The 27,028-nt window shown below is 46.8% G+C and overlaps 2 protein-coding genes across 14 annotated transcripts in view; one reads left to right on the top strand and one right to left on the bottom strand.

The window, feature by feature from the left end:
- Positions 1 to 4,397, bottom strand: part of DCAF5 (DDB1 and CUL4 associated factor 5) — a 77,791-nt gene extending 73,394 nt beyond the window's left edge. The window contains exons 1-2 of one of the 4 annotated variants that reach the window (XM_075502930.1): positions 4,379 to 4,397; positions 3,155 to 3,275 (exon numbers count right to left, since the gene is read on the bottom strand). Coding sequence is in view for 1 of the 4 variants with exons in the window: in XM_075502929.1 (XP_075359044.1) it covers positions 3,155 to 3,368 (214 nt within the window). In the remaining 3 variants the exon portion in view is untranslated. Of the gene's footprint in view, positions 1 to 2,956; positions 3,032 to 3,154; positions 3,388 to 4,378 lie in introns of those variants that run through there. The other 3 variants (XM_075502929.1, XM_075502931.1, XM_075502932.1) reach the window with 3 other exon arrangements.
- Positions 3,571 to 25,880, top strand: EXD2 (exonuclease 3'-5' domain containing 2). 10 transcript variants are annotated; one of them, XM_075502936.1, is made up of 10 exons: positions 3,571 to 4,294; positions 4,381 to 4,516; positions 15,582 to 15,988; positions 16,917 to 17,173; positions 18,221 to 18,347; positions 19,162 to 19,487; positions 21,812 to 21,918; positions 22,130 to 22,265; positions 23,016 to 23,372; positions 24,546 to 25,880. In XM_075502936.1, the coding sequence occupies exons 3-10, from the start codon at positions 15,650 to 15,652 to the stop codon at positions 24,760 to 24,762; spliced, it is 1,866 nt and encodes a 621-aa protein (XP_075359051.1). In that variant the 5' UTR covers positions 3,571 to 4,294; positions 4,381 to 4,516; positions 15,582 to 15,649; the 3' UTR covers positions 24,763 to 25,880. The 10 variants fall into 10 exon arrangements, with proteins under 10 accessions (XP_075359051.1, XP_075359055.1, XP_075359053.1 ...); XM_075502940.1 differs by having other exon boundaries at positions 3,574 to 4,294; positions 15,847 to 15,988; XM_075502938.1 differs by lacking the exons at positions 3,571 to 4,294; positions 4,381 to 4,516 and adding an exon at positions 13,697 to 14,069 and having other exon boundaries at positions 15,582 to 15,612; positions 15,847 to 15,988.
- The last annotated feature ends 1,148 nt before the right edge of the window (positions 25,881 to 27,028 follow it).

Here is a 27,028-nt window from a genome sequence, read left to right as displayed (position 1 = left end):
CTTACCTCAGCACAATGACTATTTTGAGGGAGGAGAGACCCACATGCCATCTATTCTAAGGCTTTATCTGCATTTGGAAGTCTTCTGAAGCAACTCTTCTAGAAAACTTCAGATTAGAGGCAGCTTACACCCTTCCTTTATCTTTCATCTGAGCACTCCTTCTCACTGTTTTTTCCCGCTTTTGCTATTTCTCAGAGTTTCAAGATTAAGTATGACCTTAAAAAAGGAGTGTTTTGAGTGTAATTTTAATGAAGCTTGGGCTTACAATGGCAAGAAATTTAACAGAGTATCCATAAATCTTTTGCCTTTTAATTTCTTATTCTTGAAGGAAGAACAAAGCACCTGCCTGCTTTTGCTATGTCACATAAAGCATTCTCGATCTTGTGGTCACAGATAACATAAAACTTTGTTAGAAACAGTTACCATAATTAGAGCTCTTAATTTTCTCAGGGCATCAATACAGGGTCAGACTTAAGGTAGTCTGTTCTTAACTACCCCAAATTTGTGCACTGCTAACACATGTAACTTAAGTATCCTCTTCCCAACCCTGCTTCTTTTTTTTTTTTTTTTACTTGCTTCCTAGTCATTTTGTGAAATTTAGGACAGCAGAACTCTAGTACTATTTATCTCTTAAATACTGAGGAAAAGCTTAACCCCTGTAAACATTCTGTAGCTTTAAGAGAAGTTAGGAAATTGAAAACTGGACATAGTTTGAAAGCCTTCCTTTTATCTATGCTTCTTTAGATGTCCACGTGATGGGAAATCTGCCTCCATTCTCTCACTGCACCTACCTTGACTCAGGCAGTTTAGACAAAATTAATTCTTGAAGTCCCTTCCAGCACTCAACTTTTTATGCTTCCACCTAAAGAATGGATGTCAACATAGGTAAGTGCATCGATGACATGACAAGACCTGAAGTGCCTCCTAAGGCTTTCTTGAGCAAGACGAACAGAAAATACTGATGGTGTTTCCATCACTTATTATGGAAAATAAAAAAGGAACAAGAGATGCACTTGAGCTCTCTGTAGCACTTTATAAGTAGAAATACATAGCTCTGCTTACTACTGGAGAAGGACCAGTACAAACCAGCATGACATCTCTAGCACATCTGAGAACTTCAGAACCGATGAATCAGCATCCCCTTCCAACACACACACATGTGTGCGTGTATAAATATATACATGTATATTCACAAGATGAATGGATGTGTATCTCTAAAGTTGCATGTGCATATAGATAAAAGAATCCCTGACTAACACCAAGATCCTTCATGGACACTTATTCCAGAAATCACTGGACTTAACAAGTTTCTTCAGGTAATAAAGTTAAATTTAGGAAGGTCTCAGTGTATCAGCTTCCACTCCATGTTTATAAGGTGTTTTTATTCTGCCCTTGCTTAAAGGTAACCAAACAGCCATAATAACTTTTTATTGAATCTCTGTGTTATTTCTGGAGTTATTACCGATACCTTTGTGTGACAGAGCCCACCTCTGCCCAGGCACCACGGCAAGGCAATAAGCAGCCCACTCAGCCAGGGCCCCATCACCTTCCTCAGTAGCCCCTGTCGCTACTTACAGCCCACCAGAGGGTGGCCAGGCAAAACCGAGACCCTCTCGCCCCTCCTCCACCCCTTGGCTGGCAACCAGGCCATTACCCTCTTGCAAGCGGAGAGACCACTCTCAACAAAGCTGCTACGGCCTTATGCCAAGGAGCTCTGCAATTCCCCCGAGGGCCGTTGCCCCACACGACAGGGAACGGGCCCTCCCCGCTGCAGCCCGGCCCCAGGGGAGGGAGCTGCCGGCAGCCCCAGCCCGCGGGAGGGCAGGGGACGGGGGGCCGCTCCCTCCAGCCCGCTTCTCCCGAGGACGTGGGGCGGCCGGGACACGACACCCCCCGCCCGCGGCCTGCAATGGACACTGCTCTCAGTGGCCAGGCCGTCCCCGGGGCGGCGCGGCAGATGCAGCCCCTCCCGCGCCGGCAGCCCCCTCCCCGCCGCCCCGAAGGGCTCTGTCCCCTCGCAGCGGGGCGCGGGGTCCCCCGCCTCGGCGGGAGAGGAGCGCCACGGCCCCTCAAGGCCCGAGCCCCCGGGGCGCCGCGCCGTGCCCCGCCGCGGGCGGGATAGGCCCTCGATTCCCCGGCCTGTCGCTAAGAGCCGCTCGAGGAGAGCGCGGCCTGCAGCGCCCGGCCAGGCCCCGGCCTGAAGTTGCCTCCTTCCCCCACCGCCCCTCCGACCCCGGAGGCGGGGAAGGAGGAAGAGGCACCTGCGCCAAGCGCTGCTGGGGTGGGGGCAGGCGGGCAGCCGAGCCCCGCAGCCCCTCCCCGGCGGGGGGAAGGGGGTGCAGAGCCTTTCCCCGTCCTCGGTGTCGCAGCTGATGTCAAGCCCTCGCCTCCCTCCTACCTGACAGCATCCCCCCACCCCCATGGCTCCCTCAGCCCCGGGCTGGCCACGGGGGGGACGTGAACCCAAGAAACATCACCACGAAAATAATCCCCCCCCCCCCCCCCAAACGCGCCCTGCAAGGGGAGGAAGGAGGAACAAAACAAAACCCTACTCCCCTCCCCCAAAAGAAGATGGGGGGGTGGTGGTCCCAAAGTGACCAGTCCCTAAATTAAACCGACCCGGTTCCCCGCCCGACACCGAGCGGGACTGCAGCCCCCCCCGGCCAAACTCCTGCCCGCCGCCCGCCCCCCGGCAGCGACCGCTGACCCCCGCCCGTCCAGGGGCACGGCGCTGACAAATGTCACCCGGCGCCCACAATGCACGCCGCGAGTTTGTTTCTCCTCCGTCGTCGTCCCCCCAAAAATAAGAAAATCCCCTTTTAAGGGGCAAAACAGGCGAGCCAGCAAATAAAGGGGCACCCCCAGCTTCCACACACACACACACCCCCGCCCTGGAAACACTCTCGTAAAAACTTTGTCCAGGGCTCCCCCCCCCAATAATAGTAGAATTTAAAACCTGTCAACCATTTTAGATCTCTACTTGGGAAACATTATTCCCGGGCGCCGGTGGGTTTGAGAAATGACTCTGAGCGCCGCCGCCGCGGCTCCCCTCCCCCCGGGCCGCGGGGGAGGCGGCCGAAGAGGAGGAGGAGGAAGATGCTTTCTGGGGAGGGGGTGGCGGGAGGGGGCGAGGGACGGGGAGCGTTCGCGTTACCTGAGACCAGCCACTGGCCTCCATTGTTGGAGAATTCAATGGCATTGACACAGCCGAAGTGGCCCAGGAGGTCCTTCTTGTAGAGGTTCCTGCAGCCCCGCAGGCGTCTCCGCTGGAAGTCCTGGGTGAGCAGGGGGTCCCCCTCCAAGCCCCGCTGGGACAGGAACCCCACCACCGACCGCATGCTGCCCCCCCGGCCGCCTCTCCTCTTCATGCTGCCGCCTGCGCCGCTCCCCGCCGCTCCTTCCCCCGCCGCCCCTTCCCCCGCCGCCGCCTCCCCTCCCCCGCTTCCCCCCTTGTTATGGTTATGATGATTTTTCTTTAGCCAGCCATGGCAGAGAGGTGTTAGACACTCCGCCGCTTCCTGATCCCGCTGGCTCCTCCCCGCTCCCCTCAGCAGCTGATCCTCAGCTGCAGCCCGCGCCTCCCCGCCGCTGCCGGCCCGGCTCTAACGTCGCGCTGCCGCCGCTTTTTAACTCGCTCCTGTAACGGCGCGGGGGGACGGAGAAATTCGCAACTCCGAGGACCTGCGGGAGGACGTTTCCCGCCGCTGCTGCTCGCGGCCGCCTTGCGCTGCCTGCGGGGCGGCCCGGCCCGGCCCGGCCCGCCTGAGGGGCTTGCCGCCGCCAGCGGCCCCGCGGCCGGCTCGGAGGGGGCGGCGGGCGGGCGGGCAGGTGCTGCCGCCGCCAGCGGGCGTCGTCCCCGATTGAGGGGAATGGGAAAGGACCTCTCCGGAGCCACGGCCGGCCCGCCGTGGGGTGCGAGGGGTGCCCCGCGGGGTCCTGCGGACACATCGCCGGAGGGAGGATGAGGAAAAAAACCGCCCCAAGTGCATGCTGTCGGCAGGGGGGTTTGCCCTCCGTCAGTGGTGAGCGACTTCTGTAGGATTTCCAAATACTATGTCTTTAGAATTTTCTTGATTTTTTTTTCTTTAAGACAGTTTTTATGGGGCTCTCTGAGGTTTTATTGCTTGCTCTCTCCTGCTCCTACCTGAGCAACACTGAAAATAGGAGGGTTGCCCCTTCTCAAGTGAGTAAGTAGACCTGTCAGTAGCCCTGGAAGACTGTTGGAAATACAGATTAATTTTCTTCTCTTACCCTTCAGTATCAACAAAACCCCAAAAGGCAGCCAGCTGAACAGGTGGAACTGATCAGTGTTGTCCTTCACCATTTTACGACACCCTAACCTATGTGTTTGTGGCAAAAAACATCTTTTGTCTTTCACAGGACCCTGTCCCTCATGTGCAACGCCTGATGCTGTGTAAGACACAGGAGCGTCATTTTAAGAGTAACGGCCATGAGGTGCAGCATGTAGCCCCAGTCCCACCTCGTGGTGCCTGACCACATGCTCCCTGTGTACAAGGTGAGTGGTCCCAGACCTGCAGCTTGAAACTTTCTGGTCTGTATCTCCCCACAGGTGCAGGTGAACTCGCACCAGTACCTAGGGAAGATACAGTTTTCAGAAAGTGAGGAATTAGCCTGACAGTCCTGGCCTTCTCTGTGTGGAACTGTATCTGCTAGGAATTAGGAGTCTTCAAACTTTAAAACAAGCAAACAAAAAAAATCCTTCCTGACATAAACTGTGGTGTGGCAACGTTACCGGGTAGTTAGACTGCTGCCATGTTTCCGTGACAGCTTTTCAGTAGAAATTGAAATTATTTCATTATAGAAAGTCAGTTAAGTGCTTTGGGATTCTTCTTGGCTAAGATTATAGAAAGAACATGAAATCCTATAAAACATGCTTCTTAGTCAACAACACTATAGCCTTACTTTTAACATATAACAAAAGAACATAACAAACTTTTCACTTCTAATCAGAATAAAAAGAATGTAAGAAAATGCCAAAAAAAAAAGTAAGAACATTTCTTACATTTCAGCTTTGTATATAACTTTTTTCCATATGTGTTATCAATAAGAATAAATTTCAGAACTTAATTAAAGGTATAATAATAATTTGAGAGGAATATCCAAGCACAGTCTGTTAACTGTTTTCTGTTAGAATGATAATTAACAATGTTAAAATTGAAGTGAAAACCAAGAACATTTAACCTCTTCTGCATCTGGGCTATATGAAGATTTTTTTCTAGTTACAGTTGTTGATGGCCAACTATTGCTATGTAACATGCCTAGCAAGCCTCAGTATAGAGAGGCAAAGACCCTGTCCATCATGATTTGTGTTTATTACCTTAGCTGCAAACACAGGTAAATTGCACTGGTATAAATCATATTTTATAGCTCTTTTGCTTGCATGCCATCAAATTCTGTGTTGTTACAATTATATCTGAAACTGTTGCTCACTTCTGAATTCCCAACATAGGTAAGTAGCATTACATTTTTCTACCTATAGACTCTAAACTGACTCCATCAGTTTGTATTCCATTCTTTCCTCTATAATTTTCATACAGTTCACACCACCATATGATCTGAGAGCCTTCCAGAAATACATTACAGAATCAGAGAATCAAAGAATCATAGAATGGTTTGGGTTGGAAGGGACCTTAAAGATCATCTAGTCGCAACCCCCCTGCCATGGGCAGGGATACCTCAGGCTGCTCAAAGCCCCATCCAACCTGGCCTTGAACACTGTGGCTGTCACTTTCGTCACATGTGGTTCATTTCCTCCTCTTTCCTAAAGTATTGTTCAGGTTGGATATCTTTGGTTTCTGTATTGAAATAAATAGGTGTAGGAGCCTTCCGTTTGAAATGCAAGACAATAAAATCTTCGGTGCTTTTTCTCCATGTTCTGGATCCAGTCTCTAGGAAAGCTGTGTATTTACATAGACAAATAAAAATAAAATTATTTCCTAAACCCCCAGTCCCAGGATTTTCAGGAAAGATTTAACTGAGGTTTTTTTAAATCACATTTGTAAGCAGTCAGAAAGAAGATACCATGTTGTCAGAATTTGAAAGAAAAATAATAGAAGACTGCCAACCTTTTCTGCTAAATGCAATATTCTCTCACATGACCATATAGGTTAAAAAAAAAAGTGTTGGTGAGCATTCTTTTTGCTCTCCAATTCCTTTGTTGAATTAATTTTGAAAAGATATAACACCTAAGGAAATTATCATGACCTATACTGGTAACATTTTCCTTTGAGAATAACTTGTTACTGTGTTAATAATGCCAGAGTGCTGTAATCTCTTCAAAACACAGACACTATTGGCCTGAGTCATGCTGAAGTAGCATCAGTGAAGCATCTTTTTCTGCTTAATAAGAACCTTCCGCAGCTTGAAATGAAGTTGAGGCATGGACAGTACTTAGTCAAACAGATTGAACCTCATCAAGTTACTGTTCTGTTGGGCATGTTAGCTTAGCATGCAGGGTGCTGTACTGAGGCTGTTTGAATGTCACAGACATGTGGATTGAGTCTGGCCAGACTCAAAGGACAGAGTAAGTCAGGGTCTGTTTGTACGCACTGCTTGAGCAGCTTAATTCTGTAGGATGTTTATAGTCTCCTCCATGCCTCAAAAGCAGCATGAAGTAAAGCACAAAAAAATGTTTTGATTGGAATTTCAACAAGTGGGCAACAGAGAGGAGGAGTCATCTGGAAAGGAAATGGGACATAATGAACAGGGCGGTGCCTTTCTGTAGATGCTCTTGGAAATGAAGATGAGTAAATAGTGTTTGATGCAATACAGAAGAGGGAACTAGCAGAATGCTTCAGAGAAGTGATGTGGTCAGAGTAATGATCTACATAAACAATCTTGGGTTGCGGTTTCAGAGTTGCTAATTCCAGGGCTGTGCACAGCCTAGTCTCCCAGCAGTACTAAATTGATCTGGATCAGGTATGGCCATGGCGTCACACTGCTCTCACATTAGCTTCTGCCCGTGCTACAGAGTTTTTGTTCTGCCTCTGGAAGGACTGACAACACCTGGTCTAGTTTTAAGGTCTGCTGGTACAAAATTATCCCTTCAACATTTTTTCTGAACAAATTTGAATTGGCAGAATGAGTTAAATTGTATTAGTGGGTTCCATTTGATGGCTGTGGCATATTTGATCATTAATAGGAGGCCTACGGTTAGCTTTATGGTATTGTGACATCATGGCATTTACAGCAGGTAATGGCTGCATTGGTTTATGCTGGAGGGAGAGGTATTGGGGCAGCCTAGGTATGGAAGCAAGAGACCTAAACAAGAGTCTTAGTTCTACAGATGGATCAAAGGACCTTGTCTTAGAGATGCCATATAGAAGAAGTCTAAAATTTAGATGTACCCTGGGTGCTAGGATCTACAAAGAGGTTTCAGTCAGAGCTGACAGTTGTCATACAAGCTTGAGTGGCAGGTAGACTGGTGATGTTATCGACAGACATGCACAAAGAAGGTAATAAAAGGTCTTTCAGGGAAGAGACAGAACCATGTCCTAGCTCTGCTGAGCTTTAACTTCCTGCTAGTCATCCACAGAAGAGAGAAAAAGCCTATGATTTGAGTTTGGATAGAGGGAGATAGCTCTGGGAAAAGGAGCAGATCTGTAAATCATCTGCAGAGAGATGTTAGTTGTATTTGTATTTCAGATGAGATAACTCGGTGATAATGTGGGAGAATAAAAGGAGAAGACCAAGGATACAGCTCTGTGAGAGTCTGTCAAAGAACACTTGAAAGGAAGGCTTAAATAGATAAAAGGAAAAGATCTTAAGTGAAGCATGGTTGATTGTGTCAGGTCAGAGAGGATGAGGTTTAAATACATTTTTTGAGCTCTGTTGAACCTTTGAATGGCTTTGGTTAATCCAGAGTGGAAACGGCGAAGTTTGGACACTGATAGTTAGATGTCTATGGAGTGAGTCTAGAAGTGAAAGAGAGAGCACAGTTATTAGAGAGGAAAGTGAGGCTGAGTCAAGGCTTTTATTCATTTGTTTATGTATACAATTTTTTTTATTTTTGAGGAGAAATAGAAACAAAAGGTGGGTAAACCAAGAAGACTATGTCATATTTTAGCCATATCATTTTTTAAAAATAATTTTGCTTGTGGAATTTATTCCCTCTAGTGGAAAGTAGATGGCTTCTGGGCTTTTCTCCCTTTGCTTACTAATTTCACAGACCAGAAAGGTGGGAAGAACAAGCATTGTTCTCTCACACATCTCCCCTTGGGGCTGTTCAGCTAAAGATGTAGCTTTAACATGCAGCTGAGCCAATCTAATGACTTACGGCCACTGAAAGGTGGCTTTCTTTTTTGTGGCTATGTGTTTCTTTGTGCTGATGCTGCTATTCACTGGACCTGCTTGTCTGCGGTTTTACTGAGTTAATTTGGCTCATGGAAGTGTCCCAATGAATGCCAAAATCAGCAGAGGCTAGTCAGGAGTGCCCAGCTGGGAGTGGAGTTTTGGGAGATGGGGGATATCACCTTCTCAGCAGCCATGAACTGTGAGGCCAACTTAGTGTGCCTTCTGGAATTCAACCACTGGGGTAAGTGAAGCAGCTCTTCAAGAAACGGAATTGTGAAATTCCTCTCTATACCTACATAAGCAATGAAAGAGCTGGTGATTAATGAAGAAATATGTTGATGATGATGAATGTTAATACAGCTCATCCTCATGGGATCAATCTGGCAGCTCACACCTCTGAGAGCAGTTTTTTCAGATTCTTTGCAAAACCTGCAAACTCTGGCAGATCCCTGCAGTGAGTTACCGCTGATTCATCTTTTGGCTTAGGATGTAGTTTCATGGAGATCTGGCTCTATGGTGAGCTAATTCAAGGAGTTAAACCAGAAGAAAACTCTATTTTTCGCTGTGCTAGCCTTCTGCTCGCTTAATTCCTCGAATCAAACTGGCACCAGTGTTTGCAGAAGTGAGGCAGTAGAATCAGGGTAATTCTGGGCAGTCTACCTAGATTTTAGTAAAGCCTTTGACACCGTTTCCCACAGCATTCTCCTGGAGAAACAGGCTGCTCATGGCTTGGACGGGGGTACTCTTCACTGAGTAAAAAAACTGTCTGGGTGGCCAGGCCCGAAGAGTGGTGGTGAATGGAATTAACTCCATTTGGCAGCTGGTCACAAGCGGTGTTCCCCAGGGCTCAGCACTGGGGCCAGTTCTGTTTAATATCTTTATCAATGATCTGGACAAGGGAATTGAGTGCACCCTCAGTAAGTTTGCAGACAACACCAAGGTGGGCAGGAGTGTTGATCTGCTTGAGGGTAGGAAGGCTCTACAGAGGGATCTGGACAGGCTGGATCGATGGGCTGAGGCTCAACTGTATGAGGTTCAACAAGGTCCAGTGCCGGGTCCTGCACTTGAGTCACAACAACCCATGCAACGCTACAGGCTTGGGGAAGAGTGGCTGGAAAGCTGCCTGGTGGAAAAGGACCTGGGAGTGTTGGTCGACAGCCGGCTGAATTATGAGCCAGCAGTGTGCCCAGGTGGCCAAGAAAGCCAATAGCATCCTGGCTTGTATCGGAAATAGCGTGGCCAGCAGGACTAGGGAAGTGATCGTGCCCCTGTACTCAGCACTGGTGAGGCCACACCTTAAACACTGTGTTCAGTTTTGGGCCCCTCACTACAAGAAGGACATGCAGGTGCTGGAGCGTGTCCAGAGAAGGGCAACGAAGCTGGTGAAGGGTCTAGAGCACAAGTCTTATGAGGAGTGGCTGAGGTAACTGGGGTTGTTTAACCTGGAGAAAAGGAGGCTGAGGGGAAACCTTATTGCTCTCTACAACTACCTGAAAGGAGGTTGTAGAGAGGTGGGGGTCAGCCTCTTCTCCCAGGTAACAAGTGATAGGATGAGAGGAAATGGCCTCAAGTTGCGCCAGGGGAGGTTTAGATTGGATATTAGGAACAATTTCTTCACCGAAAGTTTTATGAAGCATTGGAACAGGCTGCCCAGGGAAGTGGTTGAGTCACCATCCTTGGAGGTATTTAAAAGACATGTAGATGTGGCACTTAAGGACATGGCTTAGTGGTGGACTTGGCAGTGTTAGGTTTATGGTTGGAGTTGATGATCTTAAAGGTCTTTTCCAATCTAAATGATTCTAAGAATGTCTACAGGTAGAAGGGGGAAGCAGAATTGCCTTTTCAACAGGAGCTAAACCTTCTGTCCACCTTGTTGCAGTGTGAAACTCCACCTTTAGGATGTGGTTTCACAGTTGATTGATCTCATTCTGACTTTTTGATGAAAGAAACGGTCCTACTGTCTCCCTGGTATCAGCCCTGTTTGTTAAAACAAACCTTGCTCAGAATGACTTGTTTGAATATGTAGTCATGGGGTTACTAGCATCGACACAAGGAAGATAAATCACACCAGGAGTTGAAATGCTAGATTGGCTTTCTTCTGTAGCTTGGGATGGGGCCCCAAATGGAGTGTTATTAATGAGCTAGTGGGGACTACACGCAGCTGTCTGCTCATTGTCTGCTAACAGCAATTTAAGTCTTGACTGGAGCCTCTTTCCTTTGATATTCCATGATCATTGATTTTTCCTTTGAACACTGAGTCATTTGCCCTAGTCTTCTCACTGTTAAAAGATGAGCTAATGTGATTATAAAAATAATTTTTTTTCCTGTGATCAGCAGAACAAGTGAAGCCTGGTTTCCTATGGACTTGTCCTGATGTGGCACTGCTGTGTGGATTCTCTTATATATATAAGCAGTGTCTGCACACGCTTGCCACTTTATGAGTGACAGCTTTATTAGGGTCCATTTCATCAATTTGGCTTTGCATTTCACAGAAGTTACCTTTGTACAAATTTAGATGGAATTGGGCAATGGCTTAAACATGCCTTTTTGGCAAGGAAAAGGGGGGAAGAGAGGAGACCCACAGGCAGAAACACCAACAGACAGTGTAATTGCATAAGCCTTCTTTCCTTAGGAAATCAGGCTAAAAATCAGTCTTTGGACAGAGACCTCTGCAGAGATCTCAGATCAGGCTACAGAGACAGAAAGAAAAGTTAATCTTGCTGTTTACCATGTAAAGGCTTCCAGGTACCTGCTGCAACAGATTTCTCATAAGTAAGGCTAAGCCAGCAGTTGGTGTTTACTCACTTGGTTACCTTCTCATCTTCAGCAATGTCCCCATCAGGCTTTGGGAACTTGTTTTTTTGCCAGAGTGCACTCATGCATCAATTGCTTTCATTTATTTTTAATTTAACCTTTATACTTGAATAAATGGCTATGTAGGTAGTAAGACAAGCTGTTAAAGAGACTTGTCGTTTACAGGACTCTGTTTATGTCAGTGATGCCGTGAAAAATAAAGGCTTTAAATGCAGCCAAGGATACAATCCTGTTATTGTAGAAAAGCTAGACTTGTGGGTTCGATCATATAGCATCTTCTCTGTGAGACTTTCAGTGTGTAATAAATGCTGAGGTATTTTACTGTTTTTCTCTCTTGTAATTTTACACTAAACGCCTATTACCTTAGAAACTAAAATAAACAATTTGTAAAAGGAAAAACTGCCCTATTTCAGATTTCTGGGCGGATGCCAGTTTATTACAAATGGGTCCAGCTACGAACAAACTTTGCAGATTTGTTCAGATTTGGTCACTGTTCTGAGCTCATCTTGAGCTCTGACAGAGTTCTCTTACAAATGCCTTGGCTACCCCCTAACAGGGCAGCCGGAGCCCAGCCACATCGGCTTCTTGGGTCTTCTTCCAGTCACTTGGGCCTTGAAATAAGTCTGTCATGTCCCCAGATGTTAACTTTTTTTCCTTGAACTAGTTTACAGCTGGATCAGTCCCTGATTCTCTGACCCTGTCATTACAGAAATGCTGGTGCTGGAGCAAGGGAGCAGGGAACGAGCAGTCAATCAGGTCGAACAGGAAATGTGGGACTAACCTTCCAGGTTTATGCTAGATTACAATGACCATGTAAAACAAAGCAATATACATTGGGGGGTGTGAAGGGAGGTGGGAGGGAGGGAGAGAAGGAGGGAGAACGTGCCCATCTGACTGTGGGAGCTGTTATAGCCAGACCCCTCCAGCTTTTTCTTCTGAGCATGCATGTGATGCACTTTTCTCCTGAGCATGAGTCATGTGATGAGCTTCAGAGCAGCACTGGCTCCTGCCCAGTGAACCTCCATTTCAACTGGTCAGCTGTGTCTGGTGCATCAGACTGTAGGGGATGGATGGAGAAGCTGTGGCCGGGTTGTGACTGTAAGGGAGACGCAGACCTTCCCTGTAGAGGAGAATGAACCAGAGACAAGATGTGCGAGTTATTGCAGTGTGTGAGACTGCAATGCTTTGTAACCCCCAGTGGATAAATACAAAAATGGATAAAAATTTCCTCACTGTAGAGCAAGATCGAGGGTCTTTGCAGAAAGACTTATACAGAAGCTGTAACTCTCAGGTATAAAACATTTATATGTTCAAAATACAGTCAATACAAGTCAATGGAAAACAAATTGTTTAAGCTTTAATGGCCTGGTCATCTTATTTCTGATAGGGAGGGGGCCTTACGTGCTTAGAGAAGCGTTCTTCTGGAAACCAACTGTGTTCCTTATTTGCTATCAATTAGTTCCTACCTCATTCCCGCGTTAAAAAAAAAGGGGGGGGGGAGGGGGAAGTGAGCATTCACCTACAGACATTAAAAATACTGCTTCTATAGAGATTTTTCCCTGATGACAGCCATTAGCTGCTTTGTTGCACCCCTTGGACAATCTGTCTGCTCAATGCCAAGTCTCTGCTAGGGCGATCCTCTTACCCTGATGATTACATTACAAGTGGCAAAGTCAAAACAAAATGAAATTTGATGCTGACTGTCAAATTGTCAGAACAATTTAAAGCAATATTTCCTGTGGTTTCAGTGTCTCCTTCAAATATGCAACTAGCTGGGATTCTAACAGCTCAAAAATTGGGAATTGCAAAGGAATTGGAAAGAATTGGCTGCTCAGATCCCTTTCAGGTGCAATGGAATTTGGGCTGGAAACTTGTTTGCTTTTTGACAATCTTGGCCTCAAGACTTGATGATGGTACGCCGAACGCAGCAGCTGGCTGTGTAGTTGTTGTCTGTGTGCTGCGGTGTCATAGTTCTAATGCTCATATTTGTTCCCCACACGCAAGCTTTGCCATAATTATTCCTCTGTTAAACTCTTAATCCCTTCCACTTGATTCGTCCCTCTGTTTTCTCCCAGTTTGCCACTTTGGAGATGGCTACGATTTGCCTTTTATTGTCCGGTCTGCCTTTGCTCTTTACCTTCCGCTCTCCCTGCTGCCTCTGTTCCCTGGCCCCGCTTCGCTTCCGCAGCGCTGGGAGCTCTGGCCGCCCCCCTGGGGTCCCGCTCCTGCCCGAGGAGCGGGCAGGGCGGCTGCTCCCCGCGGGCAACCCCGCTGCCTGCCCCGCAGGACTTCCTTCTGCCCGTCCGCTTCACGGCACTGCCCGGGTGCGGGTGGCTTCCACAGCCCGGCTACAGCTTGCTCATCAAGCCTTCCTAATTGCCAACAGCAAGCCTCTCTTTTCACTTCGAGCGTCTTCTAAAAGGAGCTCGCTTTTCAATATTTTATTAATGCTTGATACCACAGTATTATTCTTTGAAGTGGTATCCCCCGGTTGAAGGCATCCTAACCCCTGTTCAGGGACTCAGCCGTGGTCACCGTAACCCGGCCAGCTCCCGCGCGGAGCTGCGAGCACCGGGCCCGTCCTGGGCCGCCGCCCCGAGCACAGTGCCCGAGCCCCCGGCGGGGTCCTGCCGCCCCAGGAGCGGCGGGACAACCACGCAGGCGCTCCGCGGGTACGACCGGGGGCCCTAAATGACCGAGGCGGCAGCACACGCTTCCCGCGGAGAATCCGGGCACGGCAGCAAGGCCGGACCGGTACCGAGAGCCCCGCGCCCCGCCTCAGCTGCTCGGCCAGCAGCTGCCGTACAACATGGCGGCGCCCGCCTCCCGCTCGCATTGCCGGGAAAGAGGAAGCGTCCGCCACTCTAAGCCTCCCGGTGTGCGCGGCGACTACCCCGCGGGGGGTTCCTGCTGCCGCAGACAACCGTTCCGCAGAGACGCAGGTAGCGGGCGGGCAGGTGGGCGCCCCGGCGGGACGCCCGTGGGCCGGGTGGCGGCGCGGCAGGGGCCGGGAGGGCAGGGCAGGGGCCGGGAGATGTTGCTGCGCGCATCCCGCGGGCGGGCCGTGCCGGCAGGTGCCCTGGCTGCGCAGGCCGGTGGGCCCGCGGCCTCCCTGGCCGGGCCCTGGGCGCCTCCCGCCTGCTCGGTCCCCGCGGGGGCGGCACCCGGGCCTCTTCCCGGTAAAGCCCCGGCCAAGCCTAAAACGGGCAGCGCCTTCCGCCTTCGCCCTGGTACTGAGGGAGCTGCGGCCCGCCCCAAACTGCCCCCGTCCCGCCGGGCCTGCGGGGCGGCTCAGAGTAGCGCTGTCTGCGCTCTTCGGGGCCCTGCGGCGGCCAGGCCACGGGTCCCCGGCCGGCCCCCCCGCGCCGCCCTCGGCCCGCGGTGCGCCGCTGCCCCCGGGGCCGCTGCCGGCCGCGCGCCTCCCCTGGCGGGCGGCCCCATGGCGGGCGGCCCGGACCTCCTCGGCCCGGCGGGCATCCCCGCGCACCGCGCTGGGGCTGAGCAGGGGGCGGTGGGTCTCATCGGGGCTTTTCCTGCCGGGGCGGGATGGGTGGATCCGCAGAAGCGGGGTCACAGGGCCGCGGTCTGCACCTGCATCCCCCGGTTCCCAAAGAGGTTAGCAGCCGTTGGAGCGCGGGGAGAGGCCCGAGGTGCGGGCGGCCCTCATTGCTGTCAGCCTCCTCGCTCAGTTTGAGAAGTGAGAGTACATTGCCTGTCCCTTCACCAGCGTTCAGGCAGGCGTCCGTGCCCCTGCTCTGAATGCTGTTAGCAGTTGTGCAGGGCTGTAGTACCCACACCGCAGCTTCTGCTTGTGTCGAAGAGCGCGTAAGGGCAGACCTTTAAAAATAACGCAGTGGGTTGGGGAGATGGGGATGCAGGGGCAGGATTGAGTTCAGTTTACTGAAGGGGAGCTAAGCTTTTGTATGATGGAAGGAAAGCTATGTTGTAAATAGACGCTGCTTCTTTAGGGCTTTTCAATGCCTGAAGAGCCGTTTGACCTTAGTACAGATGTGAATGTAACGGACAATGCCTATTATTTACTAATGCATGAATGGACATGCTTATTCTGCACTAATTTCATCTTGTCCTTGTTTAGGTTGATCTACTTCCAAACTGAGCTAAAAGATGTTGATAATAGCCCCGACTAGTTTATTTTTGGAATATCAGAGTTTGTGGAAGCATCCAGTTGCACCAGTATAAATCAAGGGATTCCCTTTCAGGTTTTGGTAGTGTGATCAACAGCAGCATTCAGTCTCCTGTTACTGCCCAATCCACCACTGCAGCAGTCTGTCCCCTGACCCCCAGTCTATCAAAAGTGGGACCCGGTCCTTTTTCTGTCAGGATCGCAAGTTGTGGCTAGAACCTTGTTATGATACCAATGGGTGTATTTAATACCTCTAAACACATTTCATTAAGTTGTTTTTAATTTCCATCTCTCTCATTTTTCTTTGCAGGCCATGATAAAATCCTACAATGCCGTTTTGAGTGCGTGAAGTGAAGGGGGGAAAAGGGGGATAAAAAAATGCCCAAGCAAACAGCAGTGACAATTACTTTGGCGACCCTGCTGGGTATTGCAGTGGGGGGCCTGGTTTTGTGGAAAGCAACCCAGCGTCGGAAAGGAAAAGCATGCTGTAGTAGTCAGCGAGAGGAAGCAGTTATACACTCAGGAGATGAGAAACTGATTAAGGCAGAGGATAAGGAGGTGCTTTCCTTCTTCAGATCTCCCACCTTTTCCTGGGTAGAGAGGACCCTTGGTGCAGACATAGTGATAGTTTCAGAGCAGGAGGAATGGGATCGTGTTGAACCTTTGCTGAAGAAGGAGCTGGAGAAGTGGCCAGTGCTTGGAATTGATTGTGAGTGGGTGAGTGATCAAGAAGCGCCTCTCCTTTACATTGCGAATTGCAATGGGAAATCATGGAGGGTGGAGTGATTCCTTTGCTTAAATGGATACAACAGGACTGACTATTGAAACTGCCTGTGTGATTATCTGTCATGACAGCAGTGAAGGAGCTGCTAATTGTGATTGTTCTCACGTTGAAGTGTGCTGACCATAAGTTTTTAATTCACTAGTTGTATTCGTTTACTGAACTCCTGTGATAAATCAACTATACTAAACATAGTACATAATTGTATGGCTAAATATAACATTATGTTTTGTATAATATCTCTTTAAAGGTGATTTACTAGAAGTAGCTTGGGTTTACACTGTTTTAAATCCAGCTACATACTTAAGAAACAATTTCTTAAGAATAATAAATCCAAAAAGGAGGATAATACTGATATGTAGATATAACTCACTGGGACTACCAGAAAGCAAAGTTCCTCTTCTGCTTGTACATTTGCCCGTGTGAACTCTCCAAACAGGCTTTGAGTCATTTATAAAGCCTGGCTTTGCCATTATTTTTGCTGGAAATCTATTCACCCCACAGTCATTAGTATAAGCCACAGTTAAACAATGTGTTTGCCATAAAAGTTTATGTAGTGGGTGGCTTTGTGCTGATGTGGATTAAGAAATGTGTCTGATTTCTTCCGCCAGCTTAGCTATGAGAGGGAAGGGTGAAAGGAGGAAAGTTTCTGTTGTAGGAGTATGGCAGGAAGAAGCTTGGGGACAGTAATACTGTGAAACAGATGACATAATTTGCAGTAAAGTTTTAGAGACATGTAACAATACTTGGCTGAATAAACAGATAGGTATTTCCTGTCTTCAGTGGCCTCTTTTGCCATGTGTTGCAGCTCCAGTATTGCTAATAATACTGTAACCCAGACTCTGATTTTTGTCTTTATTTCAGGTATCTGTGGAGGGAAAAGCAAATCCTGTATCCCTCCTACAGATGGCTTCTTCCAGTGGCCTCTGCATTCTTGTTCGGTTGCCCAGGCTTGTTGTCAGTGGACAGACTATCCCAAAGACCCTGTTGGACATCATGGCAGATAGTGCTGTGTTGAAAGTTGGGGTAGGATGCTGGGAAGATGCTTGCAAGTTACTTCATGATTATGGTCTTCCAGTCAAAGGGAGTGTGGATCTCCGGTATTTAGCCATGAGACAGCGGTGAGTGTCTGAAGACAGAGGCAGCTCTGAGGCATCATTTGAGTTGGAAATACTTTAAAAGTAATTTGCGTATGCTGAATGATACCAGGCAGGTAGGTCTGGAGTTCTCAGGGTGGTTTTAGAGCATGGGCATTGACAGCTGCAGCCCAAGAACATGTCATGCTTCTGTTCTATGGTCTTAATGGAAATGAAATCTTCATGAAGATTTCATATGCTATTTGTGTCTGTTAGTCTTCTCATGCAATACCCATATGGACTTTTTTAAGTATCATACTTCAGCTTGCAAGAAGTCCAGGCACAGTGATGTAAGGCAGTGAGAATGATCACCATGTCAACGGATGTTTGAATAGGTGGTCTAGAAGCATGGTGTAAACGTGCCAGGGGCATGTAAGTGGAACTGTTGAATTACAGGATTTCTTGAAAAATGACTAAAATACACCATCTCTAATTTTCTCTTCTAATAACAATACTTCCATTAAAAGGTTACAATTATGATGCCATTTTCTCATCCTTCATTCTTCCTAAACCAAAATGTTTTACTTGGGAATATTCTTCACGTAGAGTATATGTATGCCTGGGTGTGTTGTTAGTGATCTGGGGCATGGCTTTGCTGACCTGACAGTGCCTTTTTATCAATGAGGATGGACTAATTGTCTCTAGTAGCCAGGATTCCTGAGTCATTCCTGGCTCTCATGCTCCTCGTGAATCCCTGCAGCTGGTGGTCCATCATTCTGTGATAGACCTCTTTAGTTCAGAAGTGGGTAGTTCAGAGCCAAACACTTCAGCTTTAAATGTTACCAACTCCCAGCTGTGTCTGTTTTGCATATTGCAGGCACTAGATAATTACTAAATCTTGAAAGGATGTTTAGCAGAGGGGAGGGAGAGGGCCTGTGAAGCTGACAGGCAGCTGTGTGCTGTTAGAGTGGGAGTCATGCATCATGTACATTGTGTTCTGGCAGGTTCAGGGTGTGTGAGGCCATGCAAATTTGCATGGGTATATAGTTTTGTTCTTAATATGTTTGTTTCACTTTCTTTGTTAAACTGAAGGAAGGATCTACTTCACAACTGCCTTAGCCTTAAGTCTTTAGCTGAAAAAGTCCTGAACTGCCCGCTTGACAAGTCTCCTCATGTGCGTTGCAGCAACTGGGAGGCAGAAGAACTGACACAAGATCAGGTGTGTCTTCCACTTCAACTTAGCGTTTTGGGAGGAAAAGCAACCTTCTTAGTAGAGAAGAGATATTACAATAGGGAGATCTGAGCTTTCTTCAAGTTTTGCCTCAAAACCTTGTGTGTGACTGTGGTCTGAAGTTAATTTCGGACTCTGTGCCCACGTTTTGCTCCTTTTCCTTGAAGATAATTTTCTGTTGCTCTCCATGGATTCTTCACCCTTGTTTTCCTTTAATCCTGAAAGGTCTATAAGGCAAGATCCCTTGAAGAAGCGTTTGTCCACCCGAAACCTCAGCTTTTAATTATTTTCTTTCCTCCAGTCTGTAGCAGTCAGTGCAATATAGGAGAGAGACCCTGGAAACCTTGTTCCTCACCATCTTTAGACCATTATGATTTCCCAGATTGCTCACTTTCTTTACGGTCGTGCTGCAGATGTCTACAAAATCAGTGACCAGTAGAGGGAGTGACAGGATAAATAACCACACTGAATATTCGTAGACAGTGTATCAAAGGGGAGCTTTATTTTTAGTTAGGGAGGGCTTTGGTGGGGCAGGAGGGTGTTTGAGACCTGGCTGACCTGAATTTTTTTCAGGCCCTTGTGATTCCTGGGGCACCCATGAGTATTTCAAGTCTGACTGATCCTAAAAATGTGGGGTGTGGTGATGTTATGAAAGTGTCACTCAAATGCCAGAACTTTGCTGCATGAACTTCAAAAGGAAATAAATCCAGCTTCTGGCTTTACTGTACGAAGTGTTAAAGACTAATAATGTTTGGGCGTGTTTGCTGTTTGTCAGTATCTCGATGTCTATGCTTTTCTGCAGGTTCTTTACGCTGCTAGGGATGCCCAGGTCTCAGTGGCTCTGTTCCTCCATTTGCTGGGATTTGCCAGCCTCCCTGCTACATCTGAAGGTGAAAACTCTGTTGCTGCTTGGGAAAAAGCACTGGGTAAATGCCGGGGCTTGGTGGATATCCCATTTAGAGGAAGAAGGAGTGGCAGCACAGGAGAGGAGAAGAGTGGAGAGGGACGCTCCCCTCAGAAAACAAAGAATCGGAAATCTTCTGTGAATGGCCAGGCCTCTGGCAGTCACCAAGTAAGAGATCCTCGGAGGCAGAAGCGAAAGCCTCTGGGTGTGGGATATTCTGCAAGGTAAGTCTATGAGCACGTTTTACTCCTTGCGTCGCAGATGGAAAACTTTGAATGATGCCTCATGCTCTACTCATTAAACAAAGTGGATAATATGAGCTAGGAAAGGAAATGCAGGACCTTACAGTCATGGGAGCCAGATCTTGTTTCTGTTTTTCCCCTTTCCCTCTAGTGGTATTGAAAGTGGGGGCAGCACTTGGATCTGTACTAGGTCCTGAGCAGGTTGAGGGGTTGTCTTCAGCTTTTGTCCTTCCTTCTCCTATGGAGGCATTAGCTGGAGAGCAGAGTCCCAGCAGGAGGCGGTTGGCTGCCCGGGTGGCGTTTACTGCCCAAATAGCTGTGCCCTGTCTCCTCCAGGGAGGAGGTGGCAACTGCATAGAGCTTGTCCTATGAGAAGGATCTGCCTCGTGGACTGCTGTTTGTACTGTGCTGCCCCAGGTCACTGTGGTCACAGAGATGTCAGGGTACTGAGCAGAGCTGAAAGGTAAGGTTAGGAGGGGTGAGAGAGGTTATGTGAGGTGCCAGCGGGCACAGGAAGGAACAGTCTGTGGCAGCATCAAAGCACTGCACTTCTGGGTTGGCCGGGGAGAGAGAGGAGGGAATGGTACTACTTTGGCCTTGCAGGGGCAGCTGTTGCTGGATTCAGGATCCCCATCCCACAGGCAATTTTTGTGGAGCACATCCTGAATTCTTGCAGCCTTTTGCTAATGAAAGTTCAGTTGTTTTTAGATTAAAACAAGTTGGAGAAGTCTCTTTAAGATCAGTGCAGTGGAAGACATGGAGAGCTAATATGTTTGGTTTTGTTCGGGTACAATCTGATAAAATGAATCACATGGATGTAGGAACTAAAATTGTCTGTAATTACCATTTTGAAAGAAAACCAGTTGTTTTAGTATTTGTTTTCTCCATTTCAAGTTTATTGGATTGGCAATGAAGACCTTTTAATGCAATCAATAATAGTGATTTCATTAGCAGTCATTAACAGTATTGTGTTGTACACAGCAAGTCCCTTCAGATTTTTTTTTTTCCAGTTGGAGCCTGTGTCATACAAAACAGAAGGACTGCACCTTATGGGAGGGTTAAAATTTAAACAAAATTGCATTCCAAGCCAAATTGAGATCTCCCTGTGTTTGTTTGTTTATTGTTTTTAACCATGCTTGACTTCATGAGAGATCTGTAGACTCCCTGTTTTTTACAGTATCTCCAGCAGTCTGGCTCTGGTCTGTAATAAGACTGGATGTGATTTCAAAAGTCCATTTCCACTCTTCCTTTCTTTAAGCCTGTTTAGTTTTAGTGTTTATTCGTTTAGAGGTGGGAAGTACTCAAATTATCATGGTGATTGAGCTGAACTGCTGATGCTCAGTGGAAGGGGACCTCCTATATTGTTATTGTTTTGTTGGGTTTTTTTCCCCCATGGACCTCTGAAGAAATCCTTTTGTCAGATTACATAGCCTGTGAATCAACCTTTTTAGCTAGTAGAGCTCTGTTGAGTACTTACTTATATGATCTTGCTGGAAAGAATGGAAACTTCTCCACAGGGTATTGTGACATGTCTGTATCCCTGGCCAGTTCCTCCCAGGTGCTCCCTGAGCCCAGCCTGCTCTGCTCTTCAGTTTTGTTTGAAGGAGGTTGGCAGACTAAGGAAATGTTTTCTGCAAAACGGAGCCCTTCCGCACACTGCCACAAACCACCAGAGACCACTCGAGCAGGACTTTTCGCCACTGACTGAGGTTAGGTGCCTGTGTTTCAGAGGGTCTCAGCTCAGCTTCATTGTTCCCATGGACTCATGTGTTTGGGTTCCCAGTGCTCCAAGAGCTTTTTTGTAGTATTTCTCTTGGATGAATGAAGTAATTGCTGTTCACACTGTTTTAGAAAAGTCATCTCAATAAAACATATCAAAATACAGGCTTAGGCAGCTGATCCTTGAACTTGCCTTGCCTGTAAGTTGACACTGTCTTTTAGCTTACTCTTAGCTCATCGTCCTTCTTGACTTCATTTCTCTTTTGTTTTCTAATGTAATTTTTTTTTTAAATGCTGTCATCATTGATGGCATGTCTTGAAAACTGGGATTCAGAGTTACAATTCTATTGGCAGCAGGAGAGCAAAGATACCTTTCAGTCAGTTGGTGAACCCCAGGTAAGTTTTTAGATGTTCTGCTTCCCTTAGCAGCAGCCTGTGCAGTGCTTAGCAGCCTTAAGTGTGTGTTTAGGGGCACTCGTGTGATTTGGAGGAGGCTGCATGAATTGCAGTGTGGAATTCATGGCTACAGAGAGCTCTGTTTTTTGGCATGCTATTGTAGTTGCTGTAATGCTGCCCTCGTTTCACAGAAAATCTCCACTGTATGACAACTGCTTCCTGCATGCACCAGATGGACAGCCCCTGTGCACTTGTGATCGCAAGAAGGCTCAGTGGTATCTGGACAAGGGGATTGGAGGTAAGCGTACCAATTTTCCTGTTGGTATTTGAAATACAGAGCTTTTCGGGTTTTTTGTCTTGTTTCTTAGATAACTGGGCATCAATTTTTTTGTATCCTTTCTTACTGGAAATACTGTTGAGGATTCACTAGGATGAATCCTATGTTTTATCATTGGTTTTTTAAATACAAATTTGTCTTGAGTGTTCTCTATTTGCCTTTACCCTTTCAGAGCTAGTTAGCACAGAACCATTTGTTGTGAAACTGCGGTTTGAGCCTTCAGGACGTCCCGAGTCTCAAGTTGATTATTATCTGACAGTCAAAGAGAACCTGTGTGTTGTATGTGGCAAGCGAGAGTCCTATATCCGGTGAGTTTAGTGGGACAGGAGAAAAATGGATCTTTTAAAACAGGACTGAGGTCTGCATCTAGTTTGGCATCCAGAAACTTGGTCGGTGGCCTGAAACATGCTTATTCACATCCTGGATGGCCTATCACTATTTGAATGCTCTGTAGTCGTATGTGTCTGGGTAAGTTTGACACTGAACAGGTCAACCTTCCCTCTTCTTCCAGAGGCAGGAGGTATCGGTCCTTGGAGAGAACAAAGCATATGGAACATGTATGTGCTGCAGTTTGAGTGACAGGGGGCAGCAGTATGCCAACACACACTGTTCTGATGGTATCCCCTTCTGAAAATAGCTGTACTATTCCTTCCACTACTTAATCCTTGTATTTTTGAAAGGTTTGGGTGAGCCTGAAGCCCATGAGATCACAAAGGGTGAGATTTTTGTCTTTGCAGCTGCTGCTGTTTAGCTGAGAGGTATGCTTCTCATAATGCATTGCTTTACAGTATGAATCACCTTTTTTTTTTTTTTTTTTTAATTGAAAGCAATTAATTTTTGGAGGGGGAAAAGAAAGGGAAATGCAGAAAACCTGTGGAGAGAAGTACAGATAAAAAGAAGTTGCAGAACCTGTTGCTGTACTGAGGGGCCTGAACCTGGTGATCTTTGTTTTCCTGGACTTTTAGTATTAGTTGACCCCTTGTGGGCCAGGAAGAGGAGGAACTGGGGAGTAGCAGCTCCAGGAAAATGTAATGAGCTGGCTGGTTTGTCTTCTCCAGGAAGAACATTGTTCCTCACGAATACCGAAGACACTTTCCCATCCAGATGAAGGACCACAACTCCCATGACGTGCTCCTGCTCTGCACGTCCTGCCATGCCATCTCCAATTACTATGACAACCATCTCAAGCAGCAGCTGGCTGAGGAGTTTGATGCCCCCATCGGCTCCGAGGAAGGTGTTCGTCTGCTGGAGGACCCTCTGCGCAGGCAAGTGCGCTCGGGGGCCCGAGCCCTGCTGAATGCAGACAGCCTGCCTGACCCCCGAAGGGCAGAACTTCTGCAAAGCATCAAGGACTTCTTTAACACAGAGGTAGTCACCCCAGAAATGCTCCAGGAAGCAGCTGGTCTGGAAACCAGGTATAGCCCATCAGTAGATGTAACATTTTAGTCATTTATGTTGACACGTAAGTTCAACAAAAAGTTGTCTATGCACAGAGCCTTGGGTAAATATTACTGCAGCAAAATAAAAGAAAATCCAGCAGGATTTGCAGAGCTGAGGATCATGCATGCTGACTTCCCCCACTCCCCACCAGCTTTTTAATGAAAATAAGACAAAACCCATTGCTGGTCTCCTTGGGATATTGATGTATCTTCCCTAAAATAATGGTGTCAAGTTAAGGAGTGTCTGAATTTGAGACTACTAGGAGTTGATCTGCACAGGAAAAACGAACCTCTAAAAGCATAACTTTGTCATTTGTATAAGCCTGCAGAGTCTGGGTTTATAGTACTTTGATATATTTAACTAGAAGGCAAGGATAGGAAGAAGATAACTATCTGCGCTGTAGCCTAAGGCTCTAAGCAGACAAGCGCACTCTGCGTTTCTTACTGTGTTTTTGGTTTTGTTCACCCCCTTCTCCCCTCAACCCAGCAGTGGTCTGTGAACTGCAGCTCTTGTTTCTTCCCCTCTCTCCCTTTCTTTTCCATCAATCTCCTTCCATTCTTGCTCTCCATCTTCCCCTCCACTATTTTATACTTCTTTTGAAGGACAGATCAGGGAGGGAGACTTGAAAGACAGTCATATCAGAAGTCTCCTCTCTTCCTCTTTCTCAACGCCTTCCCAAATATCTTTTCTTAACTAGTATCTGGTCTCTGCATGAAGTCAGTATTTTCTCCTTGTTACGCTCACTGTTGTTTGTAATGTGCCAGTGTTATCAGTCAGAATCTATCCAGGCAGGGAATATTAGTGGCAGGATCAGGGGTCTGGAGCATCATACGGTTCTTGCCTTGAGAAATTTGCAGTCTGTCTCCTGAGGAGCTTGTAATGGACCTTGAGAGCTTTGTTTAGTATTGCTATAAAAGAAGAACACTTTTCTCAGTTCAAAGAAACCAGCTTCCCAGTGTAACTGTGTTCCAGAAAGCAGTCTGGCATTGAAGCAAAGCTTAAAACTCTCCCTCCTGGTTAGCTTACCATGTGTCTGTAATTAAACTCTGCAGCTGAAAGTATCTTCAGTGTCTTGCTGTTCATTGTAGACAGGTCTAGAGTCTGACAGTGGGCTTGTGTGAAAATAAACTCTGCTTGTGTCCTGGCAGGATCTGCAATGAGAGCTACATGCCACATGGACTGAAGGTGGTGCAGTGTTTTGCTAAAGGAGGCCTGCGCTCCCTTATGCAGTTGGAGAGACGCTGGCGGCAGCATTTCTTGGACAGCATGCAGCCCAAGCACCTCCCAGAGCAATGGTCAGTGGACCATAACCACATGAAGCTGATCCGAAAGTATGGGGAGGATCTTCAGATCGAGCTGTCGTGAGACTAACTTCCTGGACTCTAGATAGTGTCTAATGGACATATGTAACTGAAGGTGGAAGGACTGTTTTTATTTCTATGTCTCCACTAACATCTGGGCCTGGCTTTGCAAACAGGCAGCAGTGGATCTGCCAGATTTGGCATTTTATAGAGTTAAATCCGTTGACTTGAATTTTCAGGTGGTTTGGAATTTTTAATCCTAGTCTGTCACTGACTAGTTCAGTGCAAGAGTGATATGCTAAGGGAACTTGTTTTCTCAAAGTGACTGTGGAGAGTTATTTTCTACCCCCTAGGATGGCTGATGCCTCCAGACCATCTCTCTTAACACAGAGCACAATGTATGAACATTTCCAGGTTTTCCAACAGATACATCTGTGCCCTTAGATGCACCTTGAGAGTTTCCTGATAAACGTCTTTGCTTTCAGTGCAGTTGTACTCATATGAGTTCTTCTCAGAGAAGACTCCCTGCCAGAGAGAGATTCCTTGTTTGGAAGTGGCAAAGAAACCTTACCTTTGTTTGCAGATTCTGAGCTGTATCAGCATTTCATATAGGCCTCAGTGAGTTTCCTGGTGGCAGGTGCCTGATGAGAAGTGACACTCTGACTCTGGTGGTATGGAAGCACCATGTCAAGTCTTATCTTAAACAGCTTCCAGCAACACACAGCCTATAAAAACTGTTATTTCCTACTTCCACTTGTTTGTCATGAATAGTTCTTGGTGGGTACCTTTTCATATCAGACCGAAATGGGGTCAGGTGTCTTAAAAAGGATGAGAGGAAATTTAAAGACCAGCATCTTTTAAGAGGTCAGACCATGTGTGGCAGAAAACTGGAAAATCTGGTGTTCTGTTCCTGGATTTGACGTGTGTGATGGTGAGCAGGTTGTACTCTCTCCACGCCTGTTTCCCTGTCTCTAAGATGGCACTAATAATACTTACCTATCTCACAAGGGTGTTGTGAGGCTTAGTTAATTCATGTTTTTGTAAAATGCTTTGAAAATATAAGCTAGTGTGTGCTAATTATTACCATTGTTTTTTAAAATGTGCTGCTGTCTGACTTTCTTAAATATTCATGGTTTTTGCCTGGTGCTAGACCTTAGTTAAATATAACTTTTTAAAAATACATGCCTTTTCTGTGCAATCGCTTTTGATGATTTTGATTGCGTGAGATGAGTGTGCTTCTCTTGAATGATGAAGCTATGCTCAACTTTTATAGGTCTCTGTCAAGAAGTTTCCGTAAAACCCTGAAATCATACTTCACACTACTGCGTATAGCGCAGTTGACCCATATTTTATTATAACATTTGGGCAGAATCGTGGACCTGCTGTGTTATGGCTGAAACTCTCCCTTACCAGATAATTCAAGAAATTTCACAGGTCAGGGTGAAAAACCTGTTTGTAGCAGAGACTGTTTGAGATAAGTGGGAGCCATGGTGAAATGGTACATTAATGCCATCCCAGAGGAGCTGCAGTAGCAGCCCGAGCACAAGGAATTAAGGATTCATAGTAAATACTACTTGTCACAGAGCTTCAAATGAGACCATTTTCATTATAAGGGCAATTTTATTCCTTTCCTGTACCACTGACAGGTCTTAACAAAAACTGATCTAGCCAAATGTGTTCTGTCTCTGTGCTCATTCACACAGCTGATTGTAATCTCAGCAAGAACTTCCTGTCTACAGCAGCAGCTTGGATATAACTATTTCTCTCCAAAGCATTTTGAGCATGTGTTCAGATAGTGCTATCTCCTATCTTTAGTGCCATCTGATCAGGGTGGCGAGAGCTCTTTGCGTGGCTCAGAAACTCCTTTTCAACAGTCAGGAGTACAAGGTGTCCATCTCACTTCTTCATTCTGCTTTCGTTTTCTCCCTTTGTTCTGATACAGGAACTCCTGATAAAGCTGTCCTTGTTTAATGGAACCAATAGGCTGACCACAGGAGTGCTGTCTTTTCTGTTTGTTGAGACAAGAAAATGATTTCGAGACAAGAATTGGACTACAGGTCCTCTAATTTTAAGGAGTCAGTGGTATCATTGAAGAGTTTTGTGGTTTGTTGGGGGTTTTTTTCCAAATCACTTGTTCAGAAATAGAAATTTGCAAGGAAAACTTCCTTCATAAATATTTTCTTAACTGAGATTCTTTGTTGTTTGTAAGATATCCTTAACTTGCATCATTTTAAGTCAGCCTGAAAGAGGAGAGGAAGCAGTATATTTATTGTGCAGAAATAGATTATTTTTATATGATTATGATTTTAAATTTTCTGCCAGTCTATAGA

Source organism: Mycteria americana, chromosome 5, assembly GCF_035582795.1.
Source record: "Mycteria americana isolate JAX WOST 10 ecotype Jacksonville Zoo and Gardens chromosome 5, USCA_MyAme_1.0, whole genome shotgun sequence".
NCBI lineage: Eukaryota > Metazoa > Chordata > Aves > Ciconiiformes > Ciconiidae > Mycteria > Mycteria americana.
This window is presented reverse-complemented; position numbering and strand designations above follow the sequence as displayed.

Excerpts from the sequence above, each read along its gene's own strand:
- EXD2 (XM_075502936.1), top strand. The coding sequence starts at position 15,650 with ATGCCCAAGCAAACAGCAGTGACAATTACTTTGGCGACCCTGCTGGGT. Across the intron at positions 18,348-19,161 it reads AAGAACTGACACAAGATCAG|GTTCTTTACGCTGCTAGGGA; the intron begins GTGTGTCTTCCA and ends GCTTTTCTGCAG. Across the intron at positions 19,488-21,811 it reads GGTGTGGGATATTCTGCAAG|AAAATCTCCACTGTATGACA; the intron begins GTAAGTCTATGA and ends CTCGTTTCACAG.